We start from the raw sequence: 15,000 nt of genomic DNA, 5'->3' as shown, positions 1-15,000 counted from the left end.
GCTTCGTTAAGTTTTCCCATAGCGTTCAAACAGTTTGCGATATTATTTTTTGTTGACATTGTATGTGGATGGTTGATACCTAAAATTTCAGTTAGTATTTTATCAACAGAATAATGAATTTCTAAAGCTTCGTTATATTTTCCCATAGCTCTCAAACAGGTTGCGATATTATTTTTTGTTACCATTGTATCTGGATGGTTGATACCTAAAATTTCAGTTTGTATTTTATCAACAGAATAATAAATTTCTAAAGCTTCGATATATTTTTCCATATCGCTCAAACAGCTTGCGATATTATGTTTTGTTGTCATTGTATTTGGATGGTTGATACCTAAAAATTCAGTTTGTATTTGTTCAACAGAATAATAAATTTCTAAAGCTTCGTTATATTTTCCCATATCGTTCAAACAGATTGCGATATTTGATTTTGTATCAAGCGTGAATTTACTAATTTCACCATAAGTTTCTGTATTAAATTTTTGAATAACTTTTATGATTTCGATTGCTTCTTCAAATAAACCTTTACATACTAATAAATTTCGAATAGAAGTCGTCATATTATGGAAGGTTTTCGACATTTTTTTTTTGTTATTACGAAACATATTGATAAAATGAAAAACAAAATGTTTTCCGTAATCCACGTGATCTTCTATTTTGTTCATTTTAACTTGATAATAATTTTCTATTAGACCAAAAAACATATTTATACTTGAATTTCTCTTTTGAAAACATCGACATGTTAACTGTGTAAGTTCGTGTATTGCATATTTTTTATCATCAAAATAGTTTAATAAAGAATAACTCATTAGTAATCCGATGGTTTCATCTATTAAAGATTCGTCGTTTATTTCTATGTGGTTTGAAATTTCTGCTATAAATTGTTTACTGATGTTGTGACCGTCGCAATGAGATAAACAGTTTAATAATTTAAATGGAAATGAATTAGTTTTTTCTAATTTGATTAAAACTAAGTTAATTGCTTTTATTGCAGACTTTGATTCTTCTTCGGTTGGAAAGTTATCATTGTCTAATATTTCTGATGGTTTTGCTCTATATAGATCTATGTATTTTTCTATCGAAATTTTATGTATATTTATATATTTTATTGCCTGAGTAATTGCAAACGGATGATAACCAAGTCTTTTATTTAAGTTTCTTATGTTTTCATCAGTGTTTTCTTTAATATTATTTTTAACATAAGCAAATGCTTCTTTAGAAGAAAAAACATCTACTAGTATTTTATTTACGTTTTTCGACCACGTTCTCCATTGGGAGGTAATCAACGTAAATGAGTTCGGTTTTCTTGAAATGTACGTTGATAAATTTTTAACACTTTCATCGTCGACATTGTCAAAAATATACAAAGTTTTTTCATTTTTATAATAGTTGTGAATTTTTTCAACAATTACTTTTATATTAAAATATTCACCTTTTGAATCATGAACTTCAAATCCTAATATTTGGCATTGGTTTCTCATTGAAGTTTGTAACATTCCAAATGCTGCGTCAATCCAAATAATGTGTTTATAGAAGTTATAAGATATTTCACAATAGTTTCTGGCAATATGTGTCTTTCCGACACCCGACATTCCATATAATACTAAAGTTGACTTATTTGCATCTTGTAAAAAATAATTTTGAATTTCGCGGAGTAGTTTTTCGCGTGAAAATAAGTTTTCTGAAAAAGGTTGAATGACTAAAAATAAACGTTTAGATTAACTTAACATTATCTCAAATAAAATAAAATTAATATTTAGTAGAAAGTTTTAACACTTCGCTATACTTTTCTTTTATTTTCTTAAACGTAACTTTTAACACCTTTATATTAGCGTATCATTCTGAATTTAAAAGTGTTTATAAATGTATATAAAATTTTACTTATTTATTTCATAGATTGAAAAAGGTTTTGTATACGAGGCTTTTAAACCTAACAATTTGAAAAACATCAAGTAATTATTGTTTCTCTAGAGAATACAAATAAAATTACAATTTAATTTTGCACTAAATTTGAATTTCGGAGTTTAAATTTCGGCCTATGAAAAAAACATTTTTTTAAAGCATGTGGTCTGTCAACACATAATACAAATGTTTAAATTTTCATAAAATTGTTGTTTTTATTATATATATATATATATATATATATATATATATATATATATATATATATATATATATATATATATATATATATATATATATATATATATATATATATATATATATATATATTTAAACAACTTTAAAAAGTATTCTACACAATAGAGTGCTCTACACAATAAAATATTCTACATAATAGAATATCTACACAATAGAGTATTCTTCTAATAAAGTATTCTACACAATAGAGTGTCGGTAATTAATTTCTAAATGTAGGCACGAAAATAAGTTTCTCCTAAAAAACTATAAAAAGAAATGAGTTCAAATAATTAACCATGAGCAAAATCTCGTCTCGTTATCGTTTCTCGTGAGAAATGGGACTTCTCGTGAGAAACGAGAAATAGAAAATTCTCGCGAGAAGTAGAACGAGACTTAAATATTATATTATATTTATAAATTAAAAGTTATTGTTATTTACAAAATGCTTAATAATTTGTTTTTTTAATTAAATAATATTTTGACTCCGTGATTTTAATAAATCTAATTAAAAATTTAATTTTTTTTTGACAAAAATAAATTAAATTTTTAATTAGATTTTTAATTAGATTTTTTAATTAGATTTTTAAAAAAAATCTAATTAAAAAATTTTAATTAGATTTTAAATATTTTTAATCAGATTTTAAATACAAAACTTTTTGTATAAAATGGTGCACTTTCGACTTATTTTCATTAGTTTACCACTGGTATTCAACTTGACACAAAATATTCATATTGAAAAGAAATATTCTTGCCTCATTTTAACGATCAAAAATGTCACCAAGAAAAAACAAAATCTGGAGATATTTTCAAAAAACAAGTGACGGTGCTGAATGCAAGGCGTGCAAAAAGTCTTTGAAAACAAAAGATGGAAACACAAGCGGACTTCATCGTCACCTCGAAAAAAACACTGCCAAGATTACGTTGAGTATGCTGAAAAAACTGATGACTCTCTTCTTCCTCCTCTTAAAAAGAAACAACGAACCATGGTCGAAATGCTTGAAACAAAGTCCAAATATGACAAAGACAATTCCATTCAAAAACAGTTTGACTCTGCAATGCTGGATAACTTTTGCACTGATCTGGCATCCTTTTCAGCAGTCGAAGGAAGAGGTTTCAAAAAATTGTTTGACATTGCAAACCCTAAACTGAGCCTTCAACACAGAACAACATATTCTAGAAAGCTTTCAATTCGGTCAAGAGAAGTTCAAGCTTGAATGAAGAGCATAATAACGGAGGTTACTTCAAATCTAAAAAGTGCTGCATTTACTTCTGACCTTTGGACTTCTAGAGCTCAGGACAGCTACATCTCTCGGACTATTCATGCTATTGACGAAAATTGGAGACTACATCACTGGACACCCCATGTCCAACAGTTCTCAGGCAGACACACAGGTATCTTGATTGAAGGAAAGCTGGATTCTTTCTTAGAAGAACTAAATTTGCCTTCTGATTTGCCAATGTACTGCGTGAACGACTAGGTAAGAAACATGAAACTTGCAATCAAATTGTCAAAGCGCCTTGACCAATACTTGTGCAACAATCATATTTTGCAATGTGCAATTTGAGACTTATTTGGAATGACTGCTGGAATGGATGATGCGTTGCAAACATGCAAAGATTTGGCTCTTTAACTTACCAGTCAACAGTTGCAACTGAGTTGCTTGAATCAGAATCAGATGCTCAAGGAATCAATTTTAGACAGTCACGCTAATCTGTTGACACAAGATGGAATAGTGAACTGGATTGTATGGCGTCTGTCCTACATCTAAAGAGTGCAATTATCAGCTTATGTGCAAATGAAGATATTTTTTCTTCAAAGACCATCAGTGCATCACAATCTTTTCTCAATGCAGCTTGAAAAGCTGCATTGAGAAAAGATTTCTTTTTGTCACACTGGAAACTTATTGAGTGCTGCAGCAAACTACTTAATTCCTGCTTTAAAGAGACTTGACTTGAAGCTCTTCAAAAAATTTCAAACAACAAAAGAATGGTTAACCTCACAGGTTAAGGATAATGTTGAGTGCCAACCTGTTGCCAGAGTCTTTTCAGCAGATTTGTCCCCTAATTCAAAACTGAAGCGCAAGTTAAACGTCAGACTGAAAACACAAGAGCCAACATCTGAACTGAATCCTATTTTGAGCGAAATGTGCCAGTATGAATATCTCCCTAATGCCAAAAAAGACTCCGATTCTTGATTGGTGGAAATTGCATTCAAATACATTGCCAGAACTCTCTTCATTAGCTAGACAAATTTTAGCTATTCCAGCAAGTTCAACTAAATCAGAGAGAGTTTTTAGCTCAGGTGGAAATGTCGTCCGATCATCCAGACACAACTTACACCCAGAAAAAGTAGAACAAATCATCTTAATCAGAGAAAATATTGTCTTGTTGGAAAAGTTTGGCAAAAAAATTCTCAATTAATATTTGAAAAAGTTGTTTACATGTAATGTCATTTGTGTCTATTTGTCAAAACCATGTTTACACTTTTTTTTTTTACTTGGATTTTAATAAATTTGTTTTCAAAAATTGTTAAATTTTTCGTCTCATATCGTTCTCGGTTTCACGGGAAGTACTAACTTCTCGTCTCGGTATCGTCTCGGTTTGAAAAAACCTAATCTCGCTCATGGTTACAAATAATATTTACCTGTATATTCTGTGATATATTTCGTTCCTTAGTAATTGTATTATAAAAAACATGGCTGCAACAGTATCAGAAATAAAGAAAATGCTGACTCAAATGTTCAATGAATACAAAAAAGAAATTGAAAAAATACTAAAACAACAAGAAAAAAACTTTGTTGACATTCTGAGTTCTAATTTGAAAATAATAAACGATCGATTGGGATTAATTGAAAACAAATCTGCTGATAATGTAAACAAAATAAACAAACTAGAAAAAGAATTAAATGAGTTAAAGGAAAGTCTAAACTTTCACGAACATTTAATTGAACAGAAGGTCAAAACGGTAAGTAACAACTTAGAGAAAGAAAGCCCAATACAAAATACTAATGAGAAAAATAGAATACTAGAAGATCGCTCAAGACGAAATAATCTTAGAATTGAAGGGATTACGGAAAGTTTTAACGAAACCTGGGATGAGACCGCAGATAAAGTTTAAAATTATTTTCTAAAACTTTGGAAGTGAATGAAGTAGAGATCGAACGAGCCCATCGCACGGGGTATAAAAAAGACGGAAAAACAAGAACTATAATTCTAAAATTACTAAGATTTAAAGACAAAACAAAAATCCTGAAAGAAGCCCACCGACTCAAAGGACTAAACATTTATATAAACGAAGATTACTCTTGAGAGACTTCATTATAAGAAAGAAGCTATTTTCAGAGGCGAAGCTAAGGAGAGAAAACGGAGAGAACGTCGCTGTAAGGTACGACAAAATTATTAAATTCAAAAGTGATTTTACCAAGAAAGATCTAAGTAAGTAGAAATATTAATTTTCGTTTTCAAAAATATATTTTTATTTTTTATAATACAAATGGCTGACAAAACAAATAAAACAAAAACTTTTAATAAAAATAATTCACTGCTTTTGAATAAAAATAAAGATCCTGATATAAATCTTTTTAATGAAATTGAAATTGACTCTTGTTACTTTAATGTTGAGGAAGTATCTTGTTATTTTAACTCAACGCAACTATTATTTTCGACATTAACCCTAAACATTAGAAATCTTAAAAAAAACTTTGAAAATCTTAAAGCTATGTTACGAAACATAAACCATGAATTCAAGGTAAGATGTCTTTTGTGGTAAGAACTCGAATCTTCAATTACCAGGATACAAATCAATTCATCAAACCCGAGTTGGTGGCAGAGGAAGCGGAATATGTTTTTTAATTCATAATTCAATTTATTTTCAAAAATCGGAAAATCTTAGTAATTGTAATGCGGGATGTGAGTCGTTAACTATAGAACTACTGATCCATAACAAAAAAGTGTTTATTTAACCGCAATGTATCGACCACCTAGCGGAAATATAACAATGTTTGAAAACTATTTAGAACAGTATTTAGTAAGCGTTAGAAATAAACAAATATACTTAATGGGGGATTTTAATATAAACCTTTTAAACCTAAAAAATGATATTAAAGTCAAACGTTTTCTAAATCTCCTCTATCAGCACAATATTTTACCATTAATTAATAAACCAACTCGCATAACTCGTCGAACTGAAACTCTCATAGACAATATTTTTACTAATAACTTCTCGAAATATCACACTCAAAGCGGAATCATAAGAACTGATATAAGTGATCATTTCCCAATATTTTTCACATAAAATTCAATATACAAAGAAAAATCAATCAAGGAATCAAACAAATTAATAGGCGTTACAAAAAGAAAGATAGATAAAAGTACCATTGAAACCTTTCGTAACTATCTATCACTGGTAGATTGGGATCAACTCATCAACTACAAAGACGCAAATAACGCTTATGAATATTTTAACTTAGAGTTCAGTGATGCGTATTAAAAAGCGTTTCCAAAGCAAGAAAAAATAATTAAACTCAAAAACTTACAAAGTCCATGGATTTCCAAAGGTCTTATTAAATCTTCCAAAAAAAACTCTATAAAGAATACTTAAAAAAAAAAAACTTACAAAAATGAAAACAAATACAAAAATTATAAAAACCTCTTTGAAAAAATAAAAAAACAAGCAAAAAAAATTATTATTCTAATTTATTGCAAAACAATATCGAAAATAACAAAAAAACATGGGATATTATAAAAGAAATAATAGGAAAAAAAAAAGTTTGACTCTGGTAATACTTTGCCTAACCGTTTAAATACTAATGATAAAAACATATTTATCAGTGATAAAAAAGAAATTGCTGAAAGCTTCAACAATTATTTTATAAACATTGGAAAGACGTTAGCAAATAAAATAACTCAAAGTTAAAAACTATTTAAATCACACTTAAAAAAAGTAGACTTTACAATGGATGAGTATGACTTATCTCCTGATGAGCTTTAGAATGTTTTTGAAATCATACAGTCCAGAAAAAGTTCTGGTCTTGATGACATAGACTCTAAAGTTGTTAAAAACGTTTATGACGTTATTGAGTATCCCCTAATGTATATCTTTAATCTCTCATTAAAAAATGGAGTTTTTCCTGACCGCCTAAAATTAGCACGCGTAGTTCCAGTATTTAAAAGCGGAGATGACTCGACTTTATCTAACTACAGACCCATCTCCATACTCCCATGCTTCTCAAAAATATTGGAGCGCATAATGTATAATAGACTCTATACATACCATTTAATTTTAAGTGGCTTCGACAAAAACAAACACACCCTTAGAGTATTTATCGACCTTTCAAAGGCTTTCGATACAGTGGACCACGAGATCCTTCGATACAAACTTTATAATTATGGTATAAAAAATAAAAATTTAAAATGGTTCAGTTGCTTTCTAAAAAACCGTAAATAAGCCTTATTTTACAATAAAACATACACTCCCCTTGAAATCGTCACATGCGGTGTTCCCCAGGGGTCTATTCTAGGACCTCTGCTTTTCCTAATCTATATAAATGACATATTTTTATCTTCCAGTATATTGAACTTCATTCTTTTTGCAGACCACACTAAAGCTTTCTATACCCACTCTAACATTACTACACTTTTTAATACAGTAAATCAGGAACTTGAAGAGTTGAGCAATTGGTTTAAAGCAAACAAACTTTCTGTCAACATTGAGAAAAGTAATTATATCTTTTTCACAAAATCATACAATTCAGACAAACTACCATTAAAACTTCCAGATATTCTACTAGACAAAGTTAGATTAAATCGAGCGTTCTCAGTTAAACTTCTCGGGGTATTCTTTGATGAACATATTAGCTGGAAAGACCACATTAATATATTAAAAAACAAAATATCTAAAAACATTGGAATTTTGCATAAAACCAGATATATTTTAAATAATGCATGCCTTAAAAGTTTTTATTTTGCATATATACATAGCTATATTAACTACTGCAATATTGCCTGGGCTAGTACCTACCAATCAAAACTAGATTTAATTTATAAAAAACAGAAACAAGCATGCTGTATATTAACAAACGCAAATAGAAATGCCAATTCTAAACATTTAATGAAGGAACTGAGAGTTCTGAATATCTACGAACAAAATATCTATTGCATTCTTCAGTTCATGTTTAAACTTAAAAATGATCTGGTCCCTGAAGTCTTCCATAACTTTTTTCGCCTTATTAATCACAAATATCAAACAAAATACTCTATCAAGAACTACTATATTCCGAAAACCTCTTTAAGACAATCTAAAATCTCAATATCCAGCAAAGGATCCCAATTGTGGAACTCATTTCTAACAAACAAAATAAAAACAATAAACTCATTCCAACATTTTAAATGCGTTGTAAAACAACAGCTACTAGACCTCAACATTAATGAAACAACCTCTTATTTTTAAAATTTTTTCTAATTTTTAAAATTTTTCCTTTTTCAATTTAAATCTTCACTTTTTCTTGAAATTCTATTATATTACTTGCTTGGTTATTTAATGATGTTCATTGTAAAAGAAGTAAAAAAAAAAAAAATTATATGTATTATAAATATTTTAATATATTTGTATTTGGTTTATATTTTGTTATATTTTGTCAACGACAAAAATGGGGCAAGATAATAAGACTATTGTCTTCTACTGCTCCAATCAAATACTTCACGGTAAAATGTTGTACAAACTTATATTAATAATGACGAATATATATATATAGAATATATATATATGTATATATAATATAATATATATATATATATATAATATATATATATATATTTTATATATATATATATATATATATATATATATATATATTTTATATATATATATATTTTATATATATATATATTTTATATATATATATATTTTATATATATATATATATATATATATATATATAATATATATATATATATAATATATATATATATATATATATATATATATATAATATATACATATATATATATATATATATATACATATATATATATATATATATATAATATATATATATATATATATATATATATATATATATATATATATATATATATATATATTATAGGGAAACCTCTTTTTAAAATTTTTAATCTTTCCCTAAAAAACGCCATTTTTCCTGACCAACTAAAATTAGCAAAAATAATTCCGATATACAAAGGCGGTGATGACTCAATAAAATCTAACTACAGACCAATTTCCATACTTTCTTGTTTTTCCAAAATACTAGAGCGTATTATGCACAACAGACTTTACAATTATATTGAAAAAAACAACATTCTTTATCATAAACAGTTTGGATTTCGCAACAACCATTCCACGGAACATGCAGTAATTGATCTTGCCAACCAAATTTTAAATGGTTTTGATAACGACAGTTGCACACTCGGAATTTTTCTAGATCTATCAAAGGCATTTGATACTGTCAACCACAAGATTCTAATTTATAAACTACACAATTATGGAGTAGTTCACTCCAATTTAAAGTGGCTGCAATGTTATTTACAAAATCGTAAACAAGGAGTACCATATGACTTAACATGTTCCCCATTTGAATCAATAAATTGCGGAGTTCCCCAAGGATCAATACTTGGACCCCTGCTGTTTTTAATTTATATTAATGATATTTATTTGTCTTCAAAAATACTTAATTATATTATTTTTGCTGATGACACAAATGTTTTCTTTTCTGACTCAAATTTAAAAAATATTTTTTATATTGTAAACACAGAATTAATATATCTTAATGAGTGGTTTGAAGCAAATAAACTTTCATTAAATATTGAAAAAACGAAATATATTTTGTTTGCTAAGTCATCTAAATCCGAGAACCTTCCAATCAAATTACCTGAACTAACAATTAACAATATTAAAATAAAAAGAGTTTTTTCAATGAAAATACTAGGAATAATTTTCGATGAGAATTTAAATTGGAAAAGCCAAATAAAGCTAGTCGAGAACAAAGTTTCAAAGACCCTGGGGATTATGTACAAGACAAAACATCTTTTAAATAATTTATGTTTAAAAAGTTTATACTTTTCATTTATACATAGTCATATTAACTATTGTAATATTGCCTGGGCAAACAATCATTTATCTTTCCTAAAAATTATTTATACAAAACAAAAGCAAGCAAGTAGATTAGTTTTGGGCGCAAGTAGATACGAAAGTGCCGAGCCTTTACTCAAGGAAATAAATGCTCTAAATGTATAAATGTATATAAACTAAATATATACCATAACTTGTTATTTATGTTTAAACTTCAAAATGAAATGATTCCAAAATATTTTTTTAAAAGTTTCACTCGAATTAATCATAAATATGAAACAAGACATTCAATGAGTAATTACTACATCCCACTAACATCACTCAAAAAATCTGACTTCTCAACTATATGCCGGGGACCACGCTTGTGGAATTCGGTTCTTGACGAAAATATGAAAAAAATAAAATCTATTGCTACATTTAAAAGAACTATAAAAAAACACTTACTAAAGTTAAACACTACGTACATTCTCTCATTTTTTTGAAAAAAAAATTGAAATAGTTTTGTATTTTTAATTTTTTATGTACTTTATTCAATTTTAATATTGTATTGAATATGTATATGCATATGAAGCGAATTAAATTTTTTTTTTTGTTTATTGTCTTTAATATGTATACGAATATGTACAGATTTGTAATTTTTTATTTGTTATTTCATATTTTAACTTTATCTTAAATTTCTTCTTTTTTTAACTTTAAGTTCTTTTTTTAACTTTAAGTTCTTCTTTAACCTTCTAAAATTTCTAACCAATTTTTTTTTTTTAAACTTAATAATTTCACTCTTTTATGTAATATTGGAAAATGTAAAATTTAATTGTATTTTTTTTTTTTTTGTATTTCACAAAGGGGCTTGATGATAAGTCATTTTGACTTCTACTTGCCCCAGTCAGCTTGTAATTATATATATTTGTTTAAATTTATAGATAACATTGTAAAATGTGTAAAATGACGAAATAAATAGAAAAAAAAAAAAAAATATATATATATATATATATATATATATATATATATATAATATATATATATATATATATATATATATATATATATATATATATATATATATATATATATAAATTAGTAAAAAACTCTTATCTAACTTTTATCTTCGACTTAAAGTTTCACCATTGCTGGATCATCAGGAAGAGTTCCAACAATGGTGAAACTTCAAGTCGAAGATAAAAGTTAGATAAGTGTTTTTTACTAATTTATTATTGCTCTGTTCTTTAAGAACATTGAGCACTCTATTTGTAAAACACACTAACATAATTTACATATATATATATATATATATATATATATATATATATATATATATATATATATATATATATATATTTATATATTATATATATATATATATATATATATATATATATATAGATATATATATATATATATATATATATATATATCGTTTGATTTAGTGTTGTATTATAATAATACAAAACTCTTGTTCGTTTAAAAGTGCTCAATATTTAGGAAATTTATTTTGGTTATATATAAATTTCTAAACAGAGCGATTTATAATTATAGTTAAAAACGATAAAGAAAAAACTTTTTATTATGGAACTTTAAGTTTCATGCCTAACGGCAATCATCAGCCATATATTACAAAATTAAAAATTAAACGTTAAATTACAATTAGAATTACGGTGGCGTGAGTTCTAATGACTCCATGGAAACATAATTTTAACGTATATGTAAATTTAGTATAACGTGACGTAAACGTGACGTAAACCAACCAGGATCAATCTTCGGTATCAAAAGAGGAGATAAGGAACTTATTTTTGTGCCTGCACTTCGATATTATTTCGCTTCTTGTATTTAGTAGGTTTTCTCCTCTATGTTTAGGAATAAAAGTGGTCAAGAAATGGAGAGGATAAAGAAACATTTTGTACAAATTTTTAAAAATAACAATCTTTTTATCTCTATTCAATGTAATTTGAAAATAGTTAACTATCTCGATTTAACGCTAAACCTTAACGATGGATCTTTTCAGCCATATCGCAAACCAGATAATATACTGAATTATATACATATTAGTTCTAATCATCCACCAAGTGTAATTAAAAGTATTCCTAAGACTATTGCATTAAGATTGTCAGCAGCATCGTCGAGTGAACCAATTTTTAAAGAAAGTATTCCTCCTTATCAAGAAGCCTTGAAAAAATCGGGTTACAATTGTGAACTTGCATACCATCCATGTATAAAGTCAACAAACGGCAACCATAAACGCAAGATAATTTGGTATAATCCTCCTTTCAGTGCAAATGTTGTTACAAAAATAGGTAAATGTTTCTTGAACCTCATCGACCTCCACTTTCCATTTAACCACAGACTTCGTAAAATATTTAATAGAAACACAATCAAAATAAGTTATTCCTGCATGCCAAACATAAAATCCATTATTAACTCTCACAACAAAAGCATTTTACGTAAGGAGGCAAAAACTAATGAAATGAAATGCAACTGCATTGAAAAAACCAAATGTCCCATGAACAACCATTGCCTTTCCAACAACATTGTTTATCAGGCCACCATCTATTCAAATAACCCGGAATATAAAGAAAAAGTGTATTTTGGAATTAGCGAAACACCTTTTAAAGTTCGGTATGCAAACCACTTAAAATCTTTTAATGCAGTTAGATACAAGAATGATACAGAGCTATCTAAAGAAGTTTGGAAACTAAAAGAAAATAACTTTACACCTTTTGTCAAATGGAGGATTGTTAAAAAATGCAAACCATACAACCCAACATCAAGAGTTTGTAACCTTTGTTTGAACGAAAAGTTCCAAATTTTGATGTATAGAGGAGAAAACCTACTAAATACAAGAAGCGAAATAATATCGAAGTGCAGGCACAAAAATAAGTTCCTTATCTCCTGATTTGATACCGAAGATTGATCCTGGTTGGTTTACGTCACGTTTACGTCACGTTATACTAAATTTACATATACGTTAAAATTGTGTTTCCATGGAGTCATTAGAACTCACGCCACCGTAATTCTAATTGTAATTTAACGTTTAATTTTTAATTTTGTAATATATGGCTGATGATTGCCGTTAGGCATGAAACTTAAAGTTCCATAATAAAAAGTTTTTTCTTTATCGTTTTTAACTATAATTATATATATATATATATATATATATATATATATATATATAATATATATATACAAAATATATATATATATATATATATTTATAAATATATATATATAATATATATATATATATATATATATATATATATATATATATATATATATATATATATATATATATATATATATATATATATATATATATATATAGAATATATATATAAATAAAATAAAAAAAAACCTTAACTACCCTTTTTTTAAAAAATAGCATAAGTAATCATTTCTAAAGAATTCTTTTTATAATAGTGTCAGCAAATTCCACAAATATGTGAAAATTTACAGCAGTTAAGACATTTGCAACTTCCTGTAATTTAATTTTTGGTATAAATTGAAGTTTTATTAATTTGATCATTCATTTCTGATGAATCTTTGTTGATGAAACACAATATATATATATATATATATATATATATATATATATATATATATATATATATATATATATATATATATATATATATATATATATATATATATATATATATATATTGTGTTTCATCAACAAAGTTATCAATATATATATATATATATATATATATATATATATATATATATATATATATATATATATATATATATATATATATATATTGTGTTTCATCAACAAAGTTATCAATATATATATATATATATATATATATATATATATATATATATATATATATATATATTGTGTTTCATCAAAAAATATATAATATATATATATATATATATAATATATATATATATATATATATATATATATATATATATATATATATATATATATATATATATATATATATATATATATATATATATATATATATATATATATTATATCAGGAGTGCCGCCAGCATTTTTTGGTTTTCGAGGTATCTAATTTCCATACATGGAGCAAACTCCAAACATTTTTATGTTTATACTTATGCCAAATAAGGATGCTTTGCAAAAAATTGAGATTTTGGAGCCTGGGAACAAAAAGCCATAAAATATTCGCCCCCTCTGCCCTAAACGTGAAAGCGACAAGTTAATGAAATATTTTTCAACTAGACTTATATTCATCGATAAGTTTTAAATTTCATAGTAAAACACTTTAGCCTTCAAAAAATATATACATATACAGTTCAAACCCACCTCAATTTGAGGTGGTTTCAAATTTTATATGGTCATAATTTTTGAACGCTGAGAAATTATGAAATTTAAAATTTCTTGATGAATATAAGTCGAGTTGATAACAGTAAAAAAAATATTTCATCAACTTGTTGCTCTCACGTTTGGGGCAGAGGGGGCTAATCTTTTGGGTATTTTTTGTTCATAGGCTCCAATCATTGCAATTTTTTGCAAAGCATCCTTATTTGACATAAGTATAAACATATAGATGTTTGGAGTTTGCTCCATGTCTGGAAGTTAGATTCTTGAAGACCAAAAAATGCTGGCGCCACCCCTGATTTTATTTACTAATTATTAAAAGTATATAAATTAATTAATTAATAACAAAATATATAATATAACTTTGAATTAAGTTAAATAAAATAAACAAAAGTATAGGTAGATTTAATTACAAGTTTAAGAAAATCAGCACCGTTTGAGTTCAAACCCTACCTATTTATGGCAAAGAATGGTACAATTA

At 26.4% G+C, this 15,000-nt stretch overlaps 1 protein-coding gene across 4 annotated transcripts in view; it reads right to left on the bottom strand.

Annotated features, from left to right (window-relative positions):
* Window positions 1–15,000, bottom strand: part of LOC136082040 (uncharacterized) — a 19,505-nt gene that overhangs the window by 1,117 nt on the left and 3,388 nt on the right. For 2 of the 4 annotated variants that reach the window (XM_065800595.1, XM_065800596.1), the window contains exon 4: window positions 1–1,696. This exon is cut by the window's left edge and continues 1,117 nt beyond it. In XM_065800595.1, coding sequence (XP_065656667.1) covers window positions 1–1,696 — 1,696 coding nt within the window. The remainder of the gene's footprint in view (window positions 1,697–15,000) is intronic. The other 2 variants (XM_065800597.1, XM_065800598.1) reach the window with 1 other exon arrangement.

The sequence above is a fragment of the Hydra vulgaris genome, chromosome 06 (assembly GCF_038396675.1).
Source record: "Hydra vulgaris chromosome 06, alternate assembly HydraT2T_AEP".
Lineage (NCBI taxonomy): Eukaryota > Metazoa > Cnidaria > Hydrozoa > Anthoathecata > Hydridae > Hydra > Hydra vulgaris.
This window is presented reverse-complemented; position numbering and strand designations above follow the sequence as displayed.